Consider the following 22053-nt stretch of genomic DNA (forward strand, 5'->3'; position numbering starts at 1 on the left):
AAAGTGCATCGAACGGCTCGGGATTGCCGAACGGATACCACGTGAGATATACTCACCCGGCACCCAAAATTTTTTATTCCACTCTAACCAAAAACAGTAAATTAATGTTAGGCCCCGTTCCGGAACCGAAAATAAGTACTTATTTTTTAAGAAGGCAATTTCAAGCTAAAAAATAATATATTTATACAAATAATTTTTTTAGCAATATGGATCTTATTTGATAGATCTTATCGAGATCTTTTATACGGTGCAAAAAAAATAAAAAATATATTTTTTATTTACATTAATTTTAAGTTTAAAAATATGAAATAAGCACTTTTTTTTTAAAAAGGTATTCTGAAACGGGGCCTTAGTATTCATATAATCTCATCTATTATCCCCAGGATCTCACTATCCCATGTTATCCAATTTCTTCTTAAAAATAATCTAGCTATCAAGCGTGTCTTACATAATTACAATACAATAATTTGAGAACCTACGGAACCATCACATTTGAGAATACAAAACGGTTTTAACCGATTGGGGTATCGTGTTGTGCATGATTCGAGCGCCAATCTTATCTTGAAAATAAATAATTAAAAATTATTTATTATCGAGATGAGATCCTGAATCGTCGAATGCACAATCGAACGGCTTGAATTGTGCAAAATCCCGCACCAAGGCACGCACTCCGCGTTTCGACTGTAACGTTAAGCTCACAGCAAGTAGATGGGACCCACATTTGAGAAGGCTCTACAAATAGTGGTCGCATTCAAATTTTATTTTGAAATTTGTGTTCTTTCGGTTTTAGGGCTTCAATTCAACCGCAAAACAATGTCGACTGAATCAGAAATCCCGTCAAACAATCTCTGGGTGGGCAATCTATCAAGTCAGGTGACACATTCCGATTTAATGAATCTGTTCTCAAAACACGGCGATCTTCACAGCGTTACGGCACCGAATTCGTCGAGGAATTACGCATTCGTTTGCTTCAACAGGGTTGAGGACGCGAAGGCGGCCGTGGAAGGTCTTCGAGGGACTGTTCTGCGCGGGAATGCTATTAAGATCGATTTCGCGAAAACGGTTTGTTCTCATCTTTCTGCATATTGTTTAATTTGTTGGGCGCATTTTCGCTACGTTATTGGACTGGAGACTAATGTCAATAGTAAAGTTGTTTCTGCTAAGGACCTGGGGTGTGGGGTGTAGTGCGGTTGGTCCGGATTCAAAAAAGACTCTTCACCTCTTCACTCGGGGAGCATTTTTTTTTTTAACCGGACCATTGAAAATACTTTTGGATGGTTTAGATGCCGCACTGCATCCCTGTAAACTGTAATGCACCCCTGCATTACACGGTCTCCGAATCCTTCCGCTAAATAGTATTTTAGTTAGATGTACGTGAGGAAAATGAATTGCGAGGTGGTGCTCCAGTAGCTTTCTCTACTACACATTAATGTGTTCCACCAGTACGTGGGTCCCACACCAATGTGTGCTAAGGAAAGCTATTGGAGCTCCACGTGACATGGCAATACTCCAAGAACACTGAATAATAACTGCAACAAGAACATTGGATAATCATTCAAGGTAGAGCTCACAAGCATATTAGAAAATAATCCTAAATTTGCCCAGAACATTGAGAAATACCAACCTTTTCTTATTTATACACTAAAATCAAAATCCATTTGTAGCAACATAAATGAGTTCTAAAATCAAATTATTTTTTACATGATTTGTTTCAACGAGAACTAAGAAGTAGACAATATCGATCATCTTTATGAGCCTAGGAAGGGCTACAAAAAGCCAACCTGAGGGCTCAGGTCCACCTCAGGTGCTGTGCAGTATGTGCAGACAAGCCAGATCCCGTGTATTATAATAACTGTCAAATGATGTATGGTGCTTGAGTACACCAAAATTGTTCAAATTATAATCCTATATAAAGGAGAAGAATACATGCAGTGGCCCCAGTAATGCAAAAGGACAAGGAGTTTGACTGTACAAGGTTTCCTCTTATTTTTTCTTCAGTTTTCTTGTTTGTCTCCTTTCAAATCCATAAACAAAAGGCACAAGTGGCCACCTCCAGATTTCCTCTATTTTCCAGCAAACAAATCTAGGAAGAGAAGTAGAGAAACAATCCATCAGTTATGTTGCTGATAAAGAAAAAAAAGGATATGCTTAAGTGCAGCTTCGGGTGACAAGAAACCTAAGCATATATTTTTCTGGAAAGAGGAAACAATCTTTGAGAGGGAAAACTCATTGACATTTAAGTTTTGGGAAAAACAACCAAAATGCTCATGAAATTTTATGGGAAACATCTATGAAAAGTTTTTCGGAATCTTTGTAGAACTCTAGCTTAACTTTGTTGAAATTATTGAACTCTTACCATTTACAAAAATATGTAACTGATCTAAGGGGTTCCTTCAGGTATTTTAGCTGTAGTATTTTAATTTGATCATAATAGCAGTGATCTAAATTAGTATTGTTGTTCTTAAAATTCTTAATAATTTGCTAATGAAGATATTATTCTATCTCGTATAACCTAACACATCCTCCCTTTTTTTTTTATCCACCTAGCACTTCCCATTTCCCATAACACTTTCGAACCTGTTATGTTCTGTAATACCCCGTGTTTAAAAAAAAAAGAAGTAGAGCTATTTCTTATAACAAAGCTCCACATGCACCTCCTAGCCAAATATCAACTCTTATATCTATCCATGTTGTTGCATAAAAGTTAATTCTACAGGACAAGTCAAACCCAACACCTTATACTCACAAATGACAGAATGGGAAAAACACCTTTGTTATAAGAAATAGCTCTTCTTCTTCTTTTTTTAAACAAGGGGTATTACATGTTCCATATTGTTGTTTCTTGTTTGATATTCCACTTTCTTTTCCAGAATTGATAACGATAAGCACAAACACTTGTATAAAGGTTTGGAGCCGCAATGGACCGGACATTATCAACACTATCCTTCATTTGTTTGATGTTGTTTCTATGCTAGAGTTGCTTCTATAACCATGTGATTTTGGTATTCTTTTTCAGATGTTCTTAACCAATACTCTCTCTCTCTCTCTCTCTCTCTCTCTCTCTCTCTCTCTCTATATATATATATATATATATGTGTGTGTGTGTGTGTGTGTATGTGTGTGTGTGTGTGTGTGTGTGTGTGTGTGTGTGTGTGTTCTTTTGGGCGAATCTTTTTTGTCTTACCTTTTCCTTTTGGGCAGGCCAAACCATGCAAAAGTTTGTGGGTGAGTGGGATCAGCCCAGCTGTTACAAAGGAAATATTGCAAGAAGAGTTTCTCAAATTTGGAAAAATTGAGGAGTTGAAGTTTAATAGGGACCGTAAAACGGCATATGTAGATTACTTTCGATTGGAAGATGCTTCTGAAGCATTAAAAAGGATGAATGGCAAGCGAATTGGAAGTGACCAGATACGTGTTGATTATTTCAGGTCACGCACATCGAAAAGAGTAAGTCAATTAACTAGATTTAAATTCTGGCATGCCCTCATTTAGTAATAACAGCTTGGATGAGATGCTGTAATCACAGCTTGGATAAGATGCCGTGGTCAATTGGGCCTCCGATATACTAGAATTCGGCTTGGCTGAGTTGAAGAGTCAAATGGGACCAAAATGATTGGGTCCTCTTTTGGTGAGGGCCTTTTAAGTACTCTAGAATCTTTCTCATGGTACATGCTGTACAATGGATTAGGAAGAAGTTGGCTGATTGATTTGAAGCATTAACTGGGCTGCACTTGCAGGAGGTCACAGTCACTGTGTTCAAATCATCATCTGGCATTATAAATGTTGTACAATATATTTTTCTGATTTTCTGGAGTTAGAATAACTGGCACATGTACCTATTAAATTTTTTTTCCTGCATCTGATAAAGGCAATATGTACATTTAGGGAGCATTTTCCACTTTAGAAGTGCTGCTAGCCGTTGGTACAGGTTTGTTGTTCTGCGAACTGCAAAACGACTGCCGTTGATCCTGTCCTTGTTGGGCAGTTGACACATTGGTGTTAGTCCAGTGAACAACTCTGGATAAATACCAAATTACCACATGCGAAAAACCTGCTGCTGCAAAAAATAAACGAATATATCTCTCTCTCCTCAGGTCTTTTCTGACTAGTTCGTAGATCTTAGTGATCCCATTAAGTCCTGTTTTTGTGCCTGTAGACTCTCCTTTCCCCTCTCTGCCTAGTTACTTCTTCACATTTATGTGAATAGGAAAACTCAGCTGATATCCGTGATCCAAGGGAGGGACAGTTTCTCAGCCGAGGCATGGTCCATCTTGATTCACCAAGGATGCCACAAGATGTCGGTAGAAATTACTCCGAGCTATCCAAAAGACAAAAGGTAGTTTCTGACATGCACAAGTTAATTTGTGGGTATTGTAGTACTTGACATTGATGCTTATCTAACTTCTCTACTGAGAAAATGTTGTGGGGGCTATCTTGTTGGGGTCCTGCTTTGCTCCCTTGAACTGCATTGCATATTAGTAGTACTCGTACCAAATACTCATAAGGTTTTGGGAGATCCTTGATGTAGATGAAAAGCAGTCATTTCTCACAAATTGGTAGTGCCAATTATTTCACGTTGTTTTATGTTTCGATAAATGACTGAACAGAGGTGGACTTCAAATTTGTTTGATAATATTCTGAACTTCCCCCTCTCTTTTTTTTGTGAAGCACTGTCAAATCAGTTTCTATAAAGGACTGAACAGAGGTGGAACTTCAAATTATAGTTGAGCAGGTTTCATATTATACAACCTTTCCTTTTTGATATTTTGGTGACAGCACTCTCAATCATCTGGAGAACAAAAACTGGATGGGCAGCCCAGCAATGTATTGTGGATAGGTTACCCTCCTTCAGTTTGTATTGATGAGCAAATGTTGCATAATGCGATGATATTGTTTGGTGAGATTGAGACTATAAGGAGTTTCCCTTCACAGAATTACTCATGTATTGAATTCCGAAGAGTTGATGAGGCAAGGCGTGCGAAAGAGGGACTTCAGGGCCGCCTTTTCAATGATCCCAGAATTTTGATAATGTATTTGAGCAGTGATGTTGGTCGTAGCAAAGGTTATTCTGGATTTCCTCCCGGAACCCAATGGCCAAGAACAGATGTACCTTTTACTGAACCGCCATATCAAACTTCACATATGGACATGTCTAGTCACGATCTCCCCATGATTCCAAATACCCTTTCTGGACATGTACCATTTAGTGACATGCTTCGTAAACTGCCTGATGCGAATCCCGACTGTTTGATGGGTGGCCAAAATTGGAGAAGACCATCTCCTGCTCCGGCGATGCTCCCATCTCCTTCACTGCTCGTGAAGCGACCAATCGGACCAGTGTCCTGTGCGTGGGATGTAATCGATGTAAGTCAACTTCAGAGGGAACCTAAACGGTCAAGAATTGAGACTGCTTTGCCTGTTTTTGGCTCTCCATTTCCTTCAAAGGCACTTGAAGATCGACCCTTGGGATTGGATCGATTTGGCGATCAGGACTATGATTACATATGGCGAGGTGTTATTGCTAAGGGTGGGACATCTGTTTGTCGAGCTCGTTGTGTCCCTATTGGGGAAGGCATAAAGTCCGAGATGTAAGTGTTTATGTTGCTTGTTACTTTCTCTATAGTTTTGCGTTTCATTACCAGAAACTTTAGGATCATCATTTTGACATTCGCATGATACATGCAACTAATATGAAACTTGATTGCGCGCTTGACAAAGTGATTAGAACACAAATTTTCCAACACTATTATGTTGCTGAAATTTAAATTGTAATTTTATTCTCTTATTTTTGTTATTCTTTGGAAAGTAAATTGCAGTGATGAATATTTCCAACACCTTAAGACATATAAACTCTTCCCACTGTATTTGTCCCCATATTTATCTCATACTTCACCATGCATAAAACAAGTATTGATTGCTATTGTTTTGACTAATTCTATTAACTACATCCTATATGACTTCTTTAATGCTTGTGGTATGATGTGTGCATAAACTGTTCTGCCCAAAGTGATTATCTGACGTTGATGATCTGTTCTTGTATTTGAAAGCTTATTTGTGTGTATAAACTTTGCTGTACTCAAATGTGCTTCTTTCGTCATTACATGCTTTATCCGGTTCATTGTGGGATTGCTTATGGTCTTAGGAGATCATGGACTTCAATGTGCTTCTTACATATTAAGTACTTAATTAGATTCGTTGGGGGATTGCTTGTGGTCTTAGGAGATCATGGCCTAAGTTTGCTCTGCTCCCTATCCATTTAGTATTTCCTTACACATTTGGTTTTTCGAATTTCCCTTGTAGATTCCCGGTGGTACTTTCCACTTACTCAGAACTCTGTAATTAGATGTGATAGGTGTAAGGCATGAAGTATTTGTGCTTTCATTTCTTTTACTGATATTGAGCTTTTCTATCCTGCAGTCCTGAAGTGGTCAATTGCTCAGCCAAAACAGGCCTTCACGTGTTAGCAGAACACTGCACCGAGGCCATGGGATTCACTGTTGTTTACTTTTTGCCTGATAGTGAAGAGGATTTTGGATCGTACACTGAGTTTTTGCAATATTTAGGGAAAAACAAGCAGGCTGAGGTAGCCATATTTGATGATGGGACTGCCTTATTTTTGGTTCCCCCGTCAGGTTTTCTCTCTAAGGTGCTTAATGTCACTGGCCCTGAACGTCTTTATGGGGTGGTTCTAAAGTCACCACATCATAACCCTAGTAGTACATCCATGCAGCCTCCGTCCCAGTCTCAGTACATGAATAGCCAGCAGAAGCATACCAAAATTGAGAGTAGTGGCATGCCTCAAAAGGAGGAAAAGGATTTGCATATGGATTGTAATACGGTATTATGCAATGACTCATTGCATCTTACAAAGCAGCTTGCACCTTCAACGATTGAATCCCTTCCAGCGCCAGTAAATACCGTAGCAATGTCCCAATCTAGAGTTAATTTGACACCAGAGCCTATTGCCACTCTATCTTCATTTGTACCTTCTAGTGCAAAAGCTTCTGGTTCAAAAAGTGTCCTCTCACCACTAGTATCATCATCCATGAGGCCTCCATTGCTTCTTAGTGCTGATTTGGATAGGGGACTCCTCCCACAGGGTTCAAAATTTGATTTTCAAGGTAATAAGCTGACTACTCATCAATTTCATGAAGCAGAGAATCAATTCAATCCCCAAGGACAATTTTCTCAGCTCCAGACTGATACGGCTAGCTTAAACACATCAATAAGTTCTCCAATGGTGGTAACCGGCAAACAACAATTTCACGATCCTAATTTTAACTTGCCGCAACAAGGCGCAGTTTCTTCTAGGCCATGGAGTAACTTTGGAATCCCTTCACAGAGTGGTCAACATCAGTATGGAGTACCTGAAAATTTTGACAAGGACTTTCGAATAGTGCAAGGAACAGATTCTCTGGGTTCATATGGATCATCTAGCAGTCAGCACTGTGAAAACTCTGTTACAATGTCTAATCAGGTTTATGATAGCAATGTTGCCCAAACTTATACAGCCATGCCACTGGCTGCTGATAAAGGGAATTCTGCGTTTTGGAAGGTTCCTCAGTCTGCTGGTGATGGAGCCAGTCAAGGAACATCAGAGGTTGAGGATGACAAGACTCAGCGGTACCTGTCTACGCTACAGCTTGCAGCTAACATTCTTCTTCAGAGGCAGCAGAAGCAGCAGCAATCAAGCACTCAAGCAGGGCAGCGGTCTGCTAATCCTGAACAAGATTTCCATCAACTAGGTAATTACTTTGAGTCAAAATGATTTATTGGTTGCATGAGTTTTGAATTGCAATCCCTTTTAAAGAATACAGTGTTGAGGAGTTAGCCTTGCTGGTTTTCCTAACAATAGTTTTGTTGTTTTGGCTCACTTGAGTTCTATTTTTTGAATTCATGTTTGTACTGTTTTATTACCTGTTATGCTATTCTTTGTCTGAACATGCTTCATAGTTATTGACTGAATAGTGGGATCTACTAGATCTCTTGAATCAGTGTGGTGATTGCCTATATGGCTGGTTTAATTGTCTTCATATCTTACAATTCTGGAAAGTTTGTGTCTTTCTCTAGGATATTTGCGTATATATTTGGTGTTGCGTCTCAATTTCTTGTTTAAGTGTTAATCTTGGTGGCTCCAGAATCTACCAATAGGATACAGCTGTCAAACTTGTTTCGTATGAATTTATGTTAGAAGTAACAGTATGAGTGCATATGGTTCGTGTTCCCTTTATGTGGACTAGCAAGCTTTCTAAACGGGGATATGTTACAGAGATTTAAACCTTGTCTTAGGAGTTTTCCCTCCTAAGAAGGTATAGTGTGTATTGGGCATGTCATCATGTGTCCCCAATCCCCAGCACATCCTATCCCTTATCCTATTTGTTTTATGAAAGTGTTGGTGTGTCTACATCTGCTGCATCTGTGCTCGGAGTTAGTAGTCAACACCATACAGATCTCCACGTCTAACTGATTACTATCACCATTGCTCATTGTCTTGCTACTAGTTTATGAGGCTTTGACAATAGACTCTTTGGTCAAGTACCCTAGATACTATGAGCAAATCCAAAGTAGGTTCCTTTGTTGTTCTATTTTCTCTGAACTCCAAATTGTAAAAAGATTTCCTCTCCTTCCTCATAGAAATACAAAAATGTATCGCCCACTTCCTACAATCCGGACTGAACCTTTGGGTACATCTACCTCGAAAGCGAGAAGGTCGGACGAAGTCGCCGGGTTGACCCCGAAGGCCGAATTCTATAGTAGAGAAGGCTTTAATAATAATTGGCCCAGTAGAGACTCGAACTACTGAACTTCGCAACCCGTTGTCTCCTTTTAAAAACCCCCCACCAAACCTGATGCTTAGAATCAAACAAGTATCAACAGGGAATCATTTTTTCTCAATCAATCATGCCTATTCCCCTTTACAACGACTCGGTGACCTTTGACAGATTCTCAATCAGATGAGCGGACAGGGCAACCCATTAATGAAAAGAAAAGCGGAGGCCCGGCACCCTGGGAATTAGGTAATTCATGTCAACATGATAAGAGGTCTATTCTATGCTTTCATATCTTGTGTGACATGGGTTCTTGCATCTCTATTGTTAAGCTGTATCTTCTGGCGCAAAAGCATCAACCGGGTCTCCTCAGGTCGAACAATCTTTTGTTGATGGACACTATGCCCCCATTGGAGTAAACTTTATGGAGATTCCGGAAATCAAGTCCGACACTCTGAACTCAGGAAAAAAGAAAGGAAAGTTTCATAGTGGAACAATGTAAGGGGCCTTTGAACTAGTTTCATGCACTTGGAAAAGTGATATGATACTCATAGAACATCACTACGATCTTTAATAGTAATTTATTAGATTAGTTGGAGAAACTACATCTCACAAATTTGGATGTAATCATCTCTTCTTGTAAACAATAGGATAAGTGGTGTTTAATGAGCGAACAAAAAGTAGTTGCAATTTGGGGCAACAAATCATGTATTTGAGACCCTCGGGAAGTATTACTAGTATCTCTCATCTGTATTCATTGAGCCAAAATATTGATAGCAAGATTCTTGGAGCTATAGAACAAAATATGTGTTATCATGCGCATATCCATAATTCACATCTAGTGGGAGAAAATGGGTTGTTCTACCTCTGGCTATAGTTAGCTTGTGACCATGTTCTGGTTTGCGCCGGACTGCAAGTCTGCAACTCTTGCTGCCTGCTCATGGTTAAATATCAACCCTTATACAAGATAATCTCGAGATGACCTTGATTTAACCCGCGAACTGAAGTGCATCAATAGCCTTTGCGTGAGTTTTGATCAAGTGTGGCCACCTAGTGCAATGGATTGATTGGTTTGGCAAGTTCATTGAAGCAGAATCAATACACCACAACAAAGAGTGCTTGGAGGAACGAAAAAAGTGGAATAAAAGAACTCATATATAGCAACACTTGTGGTATACAAGTGTATATTACACTGGGAATACGTAAATTATTGCAATTGGGTCTACAAAACTAGAATATAATTTATACTACTTTGCAAATCATAAAATAGAAATCCAAATTAACAAATGAAAATCTAAAACTTGATAACCAGGACACTCTGCTTACCACTATACTATAAAAATACTTGCCTCAATTTTTCCACTCCCTGTGAATGTGGGTTAACATTAATCCTACTTATGAGATGAACCAACTCATTTCCAAATCATTAAATTCGAATATAGAGGGTTGTATCCTGAAGATTTGACTACCATTTGCTCTAAGATACTCTCTAGTTAACCAATATACAAAGGCTTAGAAGATAATTCCAACTCCTATCCCCTTCTGTAAAACTCATCTACAAGATTGGCATTTTGATCTATCTTCAACAACAAACTACTTCTGATTCCAAGCATTCCAAGCATTCGGGAAACCTTTGAAAATCCATGTCCTTTTTCATAGAATTTCCAAAGACAACAATTGCCAGACAATTTCTGTGCTTTGACATCACACAGTTCTACGAGATCTACCCGGGCATCCACATCTGTTTTTCTCCATATTTTCGATCCTCCAAGTCCTTTGACATACCCGCTCACTTTTTATACTTCGAAATAGTATTCGAAGTTACAAATACTTTTAAGTGAACATTGACACTTTGATGTAGGAATGTGTTTGAAAACCTCCAAAGACAACAATCACCAAACAATTTTTGTATTTCGGTGACACTCGGTCTATAAAATCTACATACACGGATTTTTCTCCAATAAGAGCATGATAGGAAATTTTTGTTTAAATTCTATTTTTTGAATAGTCACAATTTGTACACCGGGTTGAGTTAATTTTGTGTATGTTGGATATTGTCCATGTTTTAATCCCCAACATTTCTATCATAAGTGTGGGCACCCTAGCAATGTTGGTCCAACTACAAGATTTAAAAGAGATGCATTCTATTCTCACAAAATGACCTTTAAAATAGTGTCTTTTAAATGTTAAAATATTGCTCGAGAGGTTAAAAAAGATGTTTTCCACCCTCCTCAAGCATTGAGGTCCAAGCGTTAATTTATCCTTAAATTAGGCAATTTGCTTTCAAGAAAAATCATTTTGAATCGTCTCAAGAGGTAGCATTAGATAAGCTAACTTTATGATGAAACAGAGAGTAAAGAAATCTCATATCCGTTACATATTGGTGTTTGCGGAAAAGAATGTAATTGAGTAAACCCAACCAAACCAACCATAATATCTCGATAATTTTGTCGGCTTCTTCGTATTTCACGACATAGATCATCTATTTCGCCGGAATTTGTTGATTGCTTTGTTCGAATTTACAATGGTAAAACCATAAAACTCCTTGTTTTTCACTGATGTTCCTCTCCCTTAAATGAAAGCCGAATAATGGTGACCCACCAACTTTTCTAATGCTATCTTCTCCAGCCTTACCACACATCTATCTAAGTATTCTTGGCTCATCCATTCCTTTAAGAATTTTTTTCCCCAACATCGTTTCTCAAAAAGATGGTTGCCCAACATTGTGTCTTGAACCAATCGGCCTCAAAAGTTTAACCTCAGGTTGACAAGTAGCCTAAGTGAGTCACTTATGTCCCAAATTGGTTTGGGAGTCCCATCCATTTTAGGGCTCTTGGAAGGGATTTTATAATCTCACCCACTTAAGATTGTAATGTCCTCGTTGCACCACTCAAACTCTTCAAGCTCATCACTTGCCGGGCCCACCCAAGTACATCTCCTTGTGGGACCCACCTCATACTTTCGATTGGTGTAGACTCTGATACCACCGGTAATGACCCGTGCCCAAGCTGGCCTTGTCCCCCTTCGGCCTTGAACTACGCCGCCTCAAAAGGTCAGCATAGCTTAGGTGAGCCATTTATATCCCATATTGGATTGGTACTCCCATCCGATGGGGGACTCTTTAGAAGGGATTTCACAGTTTTGGTTGCGGTGTGAAAAAACCGTGACACAGAGAATCACATGTCTATCAGATGGTACTTGTGTTACATATTGAGTAACGGTGCAGTATCGGACCTAAATGGGGTGATATTAAACGGTACACTTACCTTTACGTTGACAAATTTAGCAAAACATATTTTCTTCCTTTCACAAACCCACCCACCACTTTCTTGTGTGTATGTGTACTTTTGTGCTATTGTTATGGTATTTGCATCAATGTAGCAATATATATTACCATTCGCCTTATTTATTGCATAAGTTATCTATTCTACCTTTTCTAGTTTGTTAGATAGTGAGATTCTCTTTTCCATTCAAAATATCTATATTTATTGCCTTAAAACACAACTTTTAATTCAATCTTACTCAGAAAACTAATTGTAAGAGTCAAATCATGTTTAAAAACCTTTAAAAACGGTCAGTTTATTAATACCAATGGGCTTTTAGCATTTGCTAGTGCTGGAAAAATAAATCCATGAGTGTATTGTCCGATCCCGTTACACATTGACCGATAATCCCGATATTCGTTACTCCTGACTCCAACTATTACGCCAACTGATATGGCAACTTACAACCATGGGTACTATATACGCTACTGATACCATATGTGGGAGTAATTATTGAATTGTAACTGCTACTGGTAAGGGAGGGTTGATAACTGGAAACTATAATGTATTAAGAAAAAAAATACTTCTTCTAAACTTGGTGATTTAACCTTCACCAAAATTTTGTTTAGTTGTTTCGATTTCATAGGGTCTATCTTTGGTATTTTTCCACATTTTTTCTACTCTCTCTGTCTCTTTCTGTCTGTGTGTCCTCGTTTGTGTGTGTTTATGCGTTTTGCACAAATTGTGTTCCTCGGTACGTGCACTAGTGCAATTTTCTTTGTGCATAAATTGTGTTCCCTGGTGCGCGCACTAGTACAGAGCTTTCAGAGTTGCTAGAAACGGCGTGTCTCTTTACGTTTAGGCTTGGACTTTAGGTAGAGTTCCTTGGCTTGCCCTCCAATTATTCATGTGTCCGGCACACACGATAACTGCTCCAGATGACATCAAGCATGACACACCGAGCAAGACGGTTATCTTCACGTGCTTGAACTGCCTTCGCTATATGACACGGGCCACATCAGTTGGATCCGGCTCAGATGATGGCCGACTGAGGCGATTCGGATCTGATCGTCCGGATTACTGTGATGACATCCTCAATTGCCTGACCCGAGATGAGAGGATCTGGACCAATTGCTCGGTCCAGCCCAAAGGTTGAACCATTCACCGCTCAAGATGCTTTGAGCCTGTCAGGACCACATGATTCCTCCCACTTACATTAAGTATTTAGTAATTGAAATTAGTTGTGTTATTTTAGTTGTAACAAGTTTATTATTGTTTGAGTTTAGTGGGTTTGATTATATACTAATCTTTCTTTTTGTGTTCGTGACAGCACTGTCGATCTTCTGGAGAACAAAACTGGATGGGCAGCCTAGCCATGTATTGTGGATAGGTTACCCTCCTTCAGTTCGTATTGGCGAGCAAATGTTGCATAATGGGATGATAATCTTTGGCGAGGTTGAGACTATAAGGAGTTTCCCTTCACAGGACTACTCTTGTGTTGAATTCAGAAGTGTTGATGATGCACGGCGTGCGAAAGAAGGATTGCAGAGTTACCTTTTCGATGATCCCAAGATTTCAATTATGTATTCAAGCAGTGATGTTGGTCTCACCAAAGATTATACTGGATTTCATCCCAGAACCGAGCACCAAAGATTAAACTGGATTTCAATTATGTCCCAATCTGGAGATACTTTGACACTAGAGCGTATTGCCACTCTATCTTCATTACTACTTAGTAATGGGCCAGGTACCACATTTTATCTCACTCTTTTACGAACATACCGAACTTGATAATGGCACTTTCCCACTAACCTCACACATAATTTTCCATATCATCAAAATGTCACATGTTCCCAAAAAGTTGTGCAAGGAAGCATTTAATCGAAATTGATAGCACGTCACGTTTCTCAAATGGCCATCCCATTCTCATACAAAAGTTCCATTCGTTGATTTGCATTTTGAAGTGATAAGAAGATGCTTTCCATAGAATTTTTGTTTAAATGCTAAAAGTTAAACTTACACACGGTGGAGTTGGCTCCCTACATTGGCAATACACCCATACACTAAAGCGGTGTAAGTGTTATCCATGGGAAATTTATGCCAATTCTAGTGAATAGCCGAGTGGCCTCCAACTGAATAGAAATATACTCTGGCACCATGCATATATTTGTGTACCAATTCTAGTATAGACTTGTGTCCGAAATAACCAGCACCTCACATATAGAAATATATAAACTTGAATTGCATGATAAACCAAAGGTTTAATATATGGTTGCAGTAATGAGATTGATGATGACATGGGGATAATGTGGTCAGGGTGCGAAAGGTTATGCAAGGAGTACATACATATACTTGCTGAACATCTAACCATCTGCTAGTGTTGCATAAGTGGTTGTCTATAATGCAGTATTTACTCTTGAATTATGTGCCTTGTGTCAATGTTGTTTGTATGCTGGAGTTGCTTTTATAAGCATGTGACATTGGGATTCTTTTTCAGATGTTCTTAACCAGTACTCTCTTTATATGTGTGTCTGTGTTGTGTGCGCGCGCTTGCATGTGTGAGTTCTTTCTTCTTGTTTTTTTTTTTCTTTTTTTTTTTTTGGGTGGGGGGGGGGGGGGGGGGGGGGGGGGGGGGGGGGGGGTTTGTGAATCTTGTCTTACATTTTCCTTTTGGGCAGGCCAAACCATGCAAAAGTTTGTGGGTGAGTGGGATCAGCCCAGCTGTTACAAAGGAAATATTGCAAGAGTTTCTCAAATTTGGGAAAATTGAGGAGTTGAAGTTTAATAGGGACTGTAAAACGGCATATGTAGATTACTTTCGATTGGAAGATGCTTCTGAGGCATTAAAAAGGATGAATGGCAAGCGAATTGGAAGTGACCAGATACGTGTTGATTATTTCAGGTCACGCACATCGAAAAGAGTAAGTCAATTAACTAGATTTAAATTTTGAGGTGCCCTCATTAAGTAATCATAGCTTGGATGAGATGTTGTAATCACAGCTTGGATAAGATGCCGTAGTCAATTGGGCCTTTGATAAACTAGAATTCGGCTTGGCTGAGTTGAAGAGTTAAATGGGACCAAAATGATTGGGGTCTCTTTCGGTGTGGGCCTATAAGTACTCTAGAATCATTCTTATGGTACATGCTGTAGAATGGATTAGGCAGAAGTTGGCTGATTGATTTGAAGCATTAACTTGGCCCCACTTGCAGGAGGTCACAGTCACTGTGTTCAAATCATATAATCTATTTTTCTTATTTTCTGGAGTTAGAATAACTGGCACATGTACCTTTTCAAATAATTTTCTTTCTGCATCTAATAAAGGAAATATGTACATTGAGGGACCATCTTTCCATTTTAGAAGTGCTGCTAGCAGTTGGTCCAGGTTTGTTGTTTTGCGAACTGCAAAACGACTGCCATTGATCCTGTCCTTGTTGGGCAGTTGACACATTGTGTTGGTCCAGTCAACTACTCTGGATAAATACCAAATTACCACATATGAAACCTGCTGCTGGATAAAAATAAATGAATATATCTCTCTCTCCTCGGGTCTTTTCTGACAAGTTAATAGATCTTACTGATCCCATTAAGTCCTGTTTTTGTGCCTGTAGACTCTCGTTTTCTCTCTCTGCCTAGTAACTTCTTCACGTTTATGTGAATAGGAAAACTCAGCTGATAACCGGGATCCAAGGGAGGGACAGTTTCTCAGCTGAACCATGGTCCTTGATTCACCAAGGATGCCACAAGATGTCGGTAGAAATTACTCCGAGCTATCCAAAAGACAACGGGTAATTTCTGACAAGCACAAGTTAATTTGTGGGTATTGTAGTACTTGACGTTGATGCTCATCTAACTTGTCTACTGAGAAAATGTTGTGGGGGCTATCTTGTTGGGGTCCTGCTGTTCTCCCTGGAACTGCATTGCATATTAGTAGTACTGGTACCAAATATTCATAAGGTTTTGGGAGATCCTTGATGTAGATGAAAAGCATTCATTTCTCACAAATCGGTAGTGCCAATTACTTCACATGGTTTCTCTTTCGATAAATGACTGAACAGAGGTGGAACTTCAAATTTGTTTGATAATATTCTGAACTTCCCCCTCTTTTTTCCATGAAGCACTGCCAATCAGTTTCTTTATGAACTGGGGTGGAACTTCAAATTATGGTTGAACAGGTTTTATAATATACAACCTTTCCTTTTTGATATTTTGGTGACAGCTCGCTTATTTATCTGGAGAACAAAAACTGGATGGGCAGCCCAGCAATGTATTGTGGATAGGTTTCCCTCCTTCAGTTCATATTGACGAGCAAATGTTGCATAATGCGATGATATTGTTTGGTGAGATTGAGACTATAAGAAGTTTCCCTTCACAGAATTACTCATGCGTTGAATTCCGAAGAGTTGCTGAGGCAAGGCGTGCGAAAGAAGGGCTGCAGGGCTGTCTTTTCAATGATCTCAGAATTTCGATAATGTATTTGAGCAGTGATGTTGGTCGTAGCAAAGGTGTGCAAAAGAAGTTCTTCACGTTTATGTGAATGGGAAAACTCAGCTGATAACCGTGATCCAAGGGAGAGAGAGTTTCTCAGCCGAAGCATGGTCCATCTTGATTCACCAAGGATGCCACAAGATGTTGGTAGAAATTACTCCGAGCTATCCAAAAGACAACAGGTTTGTGGGAAAGTGCCATTGTCCAGTTCGGCATGTTCATTGTGGGATTGCTTATGGTCTTTGGAGATCATGGCCTAAGTTTGCTCTGCTTCCTATGCATTAAGTATGGGTTTTCAAATTTCCCTGTGGTAGTTTCCAGTGGATACTCTCCACTTACTTAGAACTCTTGTTCTTTCATTTCTTTTTCTGATATTGAACTTTTCTATCCTGCAGTGTTGACGTGGTCTCTTGCTCGGCAAGAGTAGGCCTTGACATGTTAGCCAAACACCCCCTTGAGTGGTGGTTCTAAAGTCACCACAGCATAACCCTACTAGTACATCCATGCATTCACAGTCCCACTCTCAACTACAAGAGTAGAGAGTAGATGCATTCCAAAATTATGCGATGACTCATCATATCCTACAAACAGCTTGCACCTTCAACTTCTAAATCCTTTCCAACGCAGCGGGTCCCTTCAGTAAATACTGTAGCCTTGTCCCAATCTGGAGATACTTTGACACCAGAGCGTATTGCCACTCTATCTTCACCACTGCTTAGTACTGCAACAGCTTCCAGTTCAGAAACTCCCAACCCACCACTAGTATCAGCATCCATGAGGCCTCCATTTCCTCTTGGCACTAAATTGGATGGGGGATGCCTACCATTGAGTGGGTTGGAAACTTCTGAAAATGCTAGGTAGTAAAGACAGAGTGGCAATACGCTCTGGTGTCAAAGTAACTCCAGATTGGGACACCGCTACAGTATTTACTGAAGGGACTGGCTGCATTGGAAGGGATTTAGTAGTTGAAGGTGCAAGCTGCTTTGTAGGATACAATGATTCATTGCGTGATACCTTAAAATAAGCCATATGTAAATCCTTTTCCTACTTTTGAGGCAATGCCACTGCTCACAATTTTGGAATGCATCTATTGTCTACTCATGTAGTGATATTGGGACTGTGGCTGCATCGTTGTACTAGAAGGGTCATGTTGTGGTGACTTTAGAACCACCACTCAAGCAGGGCAATTGCTAACATGTCAAGGCTTGTTTTGTCTACTCATTAATTGCAAGAAGCGGAGAATCAATTTAATGCCCAAAGACAATTTTCTCAGCTTCAAACTTATATGACCAGCTTTACACATCAAGAAGTTCTCCAATGGTGGCAACCGGATGCACACAATTTCAAGATCCTACTTTTAACTTGCCGCAACAAGGTGTAGTTTCTTCAAGGGCATTGAGTACCTTTGGAATCCCTTCACAAATTGGACATCATCAGTATGGAGTACCTGATAATGCTGGCAAGGGCTTTCGGATGGTGCATGGAACAGATTCTCTGGGTTCATATGGATCATCTAGCTTCCAACCACATGAAAACCAGGTTTATGGTAGCATTGTTGCCAAGACTTATACGCCCATGTGGACTTGCTACTGATTGAGGGGTTCTGAGTTTTGGAATCAGGTTCAGAAGCCTCAGTCTGCCGGTAATGTGGCCAATCAGACTTACCAGTCTATGCTACAGTTTGCAGCTAATCATCCCCTCCAGACGCCATTCAAAAAAAAAAAGAAAACCCATGTCCTCCAGATACAGCAGAAGCTGCAGCAATTCAGAAGGGTCAATGAGGCACGACGTCCCAAAGAAGGATTGCAGGGCCTCCTTTTCAAGGATCCCAAGATTTCAGTTATGTATTCGAGCAGTGACGTTGGTTGTTGCAAAGATTATGCTGGATTTCATCCCAGAATCCAACAACCAAGGACGGATGTTTAATCAACCGCCACATAAATCTTCACATTTGGACATATGTTTATTCATGATCTACTCATGAGTCCAAATTCTTTTTCTGGGCATGCATTATCTAATGGTATTAGTGGGCTTAATATGTTGATGAGGCATTTTGGTCCTCAAAACTTTGAATCTTCATTTCAGCCCCCGACTTCAATGATTTGGCTATGCTTCATAAACTGCGTGATTCTAATCCCAACAGTCTGATGGGTGGTGGAAATTGGATAAGACAGCCTCCTGTAGGGCTATGCTTCCATCTCCATCACTGGGTGCGATATGACCAATCGGACCAGTGTCCAGTGCATGGGATGTATTTGATTTAAGTCAATTTCAAAGGGAGCCTAAGTGGTCAAGGATGGGTTACCTGTTTCTGATTTCCTTCAAAGGTACTGGATGATCAACCCTTGGGATTGGACCAGTTAGGGCATCAGGTCATGATTACATATAGCGAGTTGTCATATGCTATGGGTGGAACATCCGTTTGTCGTGCTCGTTATGTCCCCAGTCCCCATTGGGAAAAACATTGACTCCAAGAGATGTGTAAGTGTTCATCTAGCTAATCACCTACTTTCTCTGCAGTGTTCCGCTCCATTACCAGAAATTTTAGGACCATTATTTTCAACTCCACAAGATAAATCCAACTTTCAAGAAACTTGATAGTGTGTTGTACAAAGTGATTTTTACAAAATTTAACCTCAGATTGTATATGTCTCCTCTTAATTCTGTTATTTTTTGGAGGGCAAATTCTGGTGATGAAAATTTCCAACAACTTAAGACCTAAGTAGCAGATACGGACACGAGACTTAAATACAACATGACACGAACTCGTGGATACATTATTTCTTTGAAACACAGGGCACTGACACATTGTGATAAGTTTATGTGTGTGTGTGTGTATCATGATATACGCCCAAAATTATAAGCGATAAGATACAATAAGTTAAGAAGAATCTAGTTGACATGAGACTCAAAAAACCCTTCAAAAAGACATGGGCACTGTTAGGAATCCTCAAGAAATCCTTATCAAATTCCAATTGATTCTAGAGACAAATCATAAGTACTTTTTTCAACTTTGTATATCATTGTGATACTTCGAATTATGATATCCTTGATAGTCACATGACTCACATGTTAGCAACTGTCCAAAAGTGTCATATCACATCACAGTGCAAAAATAGTGTTGGACACGTGTCCAAATTTAGATTATTATTTTCTAATTATGGAATCTAAAAGTGCCCGAGGGGTATCGGTCTCTAACACATGTTGGTAATGGACACGGACATGCCACCTTCATTTAAGTGTTCATGCTTCTTAGGCCTTAGCTTAAGACATATGGGTTTTGAGGGAGGGTTTTGTGTTAATAAGTGGAGAGAGATACATAGAAAGATGGGAGTGATAAGTGGAGAGAAACTTATTAGAGGCCGTGCACAAAAAGAGGGGGAAAGGTTGAGACCCCAAGAGAACAAACCCATAGACTCTTCAACTGTATTTCTGGTTCTTCTCTGCAATTATCACATACTTAACGACGACCAAAATTAGTATTAATGGATATTGTTCTGAATAATTTTTGGGCCTACGATTTATATGACCTCTTTATTGCTTGCTGAATGATATGTGTAAACAGTTCTGATTGAAGTGATTAGGTGACGCCGATGTCCTGTTCTTGTATTATATAGTAGCTGGTTTGTTCATGTATAATCTTTGTTGTACTTAAATATGCTTCTTACGTTATTGTGTACTTTGTTAGACTCATTGTGGGATCGCTTATCGTCTTAGAAGATCATCTCTTAAATTTGCTCTCCATTTTAGTATTTCCTTACACTTATGGTTTTCCAAAGTTCCATGTGGTACTTTCCCGGTGGATACGTTCCACTTGTACTTGGAACTCTGCAATTAGATTTGATAGATACGGGACATTATATTTGCTTTCATTTCTTTTACTGATAATGAGCTTTTCTATCCTGCAGTGTCTTGGTCAATTGCTCGGCGAGAACAGGCCTTGACATGTTAGCAAAATGCTGCACTGTTCTAAGATGAGCTGAACGAGACGCATGTCATAAGTTGAGCTCAACGGGAACACATGTTTCAAAGGTAACAGAAATGAGCTACATTGCCCTATAGTATGGCTAGTCTGCAATTTTCTCGACTTCAAAATCGTAGGTAGTTGGCCAACTGTATCCAGAACGGCCTTCATTTGCAATGGGAAGGAAAGGAATTCAAAATGCGAAAATCGGCTTTATATTCGTAGCAAAAGTTTCTTTTCTTTTAGGATAGCTGGAAGGAATTTTAAGTGTAATGTGAACGGGTCTTGTTTCTCCCCACTTTGCTTTGTGTTTCGACACAGATGAATCCAGTGTATTGCAGCTCTCTCTCTCTCTCTATCTATCTCTCTCTCTCTCTCTCTCATGGCATAGAAACATGCTTCTTTTACCATATTTCTTCTTCTGTGGCTTTGCTAATGTGTTAATTAGTGTCCTTTTTTTTCTTTTTTTTTTCTTTTCCTCTTATCTAAATATTTCACTTCACTATGATTTTCCTTGTATTGATTTGAAAGAAAAAAGAGAGCACATAATACGTGGTACTGAAATGCAAGACAATTACCCTCAGGCATGCTGTTAACCACCACAAAGTGATGTAGAGCCACAACCTTTAGCCAAGGTCAAAATCTTGCTTGGTAAATATGAGAAACTCATACCAGTCATCACTTTTTTTGATACTGGTGCAACAGCCTCCATTCTCAACCCAGCAATCCTTCCCAGGTCCTTTTGGCAATCGTGTTTTAGACCCTTTACAGCAGCCAATGGAGAAACTTCTGTCATCACACTGATAAGTAAGCTTATTACCATTCAATTTTTTCCAGGATATACTATAAAACACCAAGTCTATGGTTCTGATCTTCCAGGAAAAGATTTATTGTTAGGCTTTGATATTTTTCAAAATCTTAGCAAAGTTTCCTGGCTCAAAAAAGGTTTAAAATACAAAAACTATTTGTTACCCTGGACCACCCAACCCAATCTTTTTTCCATATAAACTTTCTCCACCATCAAAGAAGCCATAATCTAAACTTTCTATGCTGAATCCCATTCCTAGTTTCTCACCAAATGCTCTAATTCACTTTGAAAAAACCCAGATTTCTTCATTTCTCTTCCCTTTAAGAAAATTGAAGATATCAACCCCACAAAAACTACCCATCATGGAATGAACCTAGAACATTACCAGCTTGCTCTTCAAGAACTCCAGCAACTTCAATCAGAATGTTTGATTGAGTTCACAACCTCTCAGTGGGCGTGTGAAGCATTTTATGTGAACCAAAGGACAGAACAGATAAGAGGAAAGCCCCGCCTGGTCATCAATTACCAGCTTCTTAATCATTTTCTGCAGGATAACAAATTCTCTCTTCCTCGGAGAAGTGTTCTATTTGCAAACTTTTCTAAAGCTCAAATTTTCTCAAAGTTTGACTTGAAAGCAGGTTTTTGGCAGCTGGGCATCCATCTAGATGATCGCCCCAAAATTGGTTTTTGCATTCCAGATCACCACTTCCAGTGATCAGTCATGCCTTTTGGATTGAAAACAGCCCCATCTATGTTTCAAAAGG

The 22053-nt window shown here is 39.4% G+C and overlaps 1 protein-coding gene across 3 annotated transcripts; it reads left to right on the top strand.

Moving 5' to 3' along the window:
- The first annotated feature begins 752 nt into the window (after window positions 1-752).
- Window positions 753-20843, top strand: LOC131301506 (flowering time control protein FPA). 3 transcript variants are annotated; one of them, XM_058327850.1, is made up of 10 exons: window positions 753-1062; window positions 3202-3447; window positions 4208-4336; window positions 4777-5588; window positions 6418-7745; window positions 13362-13778; window positions 14710-14952; window positions 15692-15817; window positions 20426-20549; window positions 20728-20836. In XM_058327850.1, the coding sequence occupies exons 1-7, from the start codon at window positions 814-816 to the stop codon at window positions 14799-14801; spliced, it is 3273 nt and encodes a 1090-aa protein (XP_058183833.1). In that variant the 5' UTR covers window positions 753-813; the 3' UTR covers window positions 14802-14952; window positions 15692-15817; window positions 20426-20549; window positions 20728-20836. The 3 variants fall into 3 exon arrangements, with proteins under 3 accessions (XP_058183833.1, XP_058183835.1, XP_058183834.1); XM_058327852.1 differs by lacking the exon at window positions 14710-14952 and adding an exon at window positions 16249-16699 and having other exon boundaries at window positions 20426-20843; XM_058327851.1 differs by lacking the exons at window positions 14710-14952; window positions 20426-20549; window positions 20728-20836 and adding exons at window positions 16249-16699; window positions 16913-18246.
- Window positions 20844-22053: the final 1210 nt, after the last annotated feature.

Source organism: Rhododendron vialii, chromosome 9a (genome assembly GCF_030253575.1).
Source record: "Rhododendron vialii isolate Sample 1 chromosome 9a, ASM3025357v1".
NCBI classification, from domain to species: domain Eukaryota; kingdom Viridiplantae; phylum Streptophyta; class Magnoliopsida; order Ericales; family Ericaceae; genus Rhododendron; species Rhododendron vialii.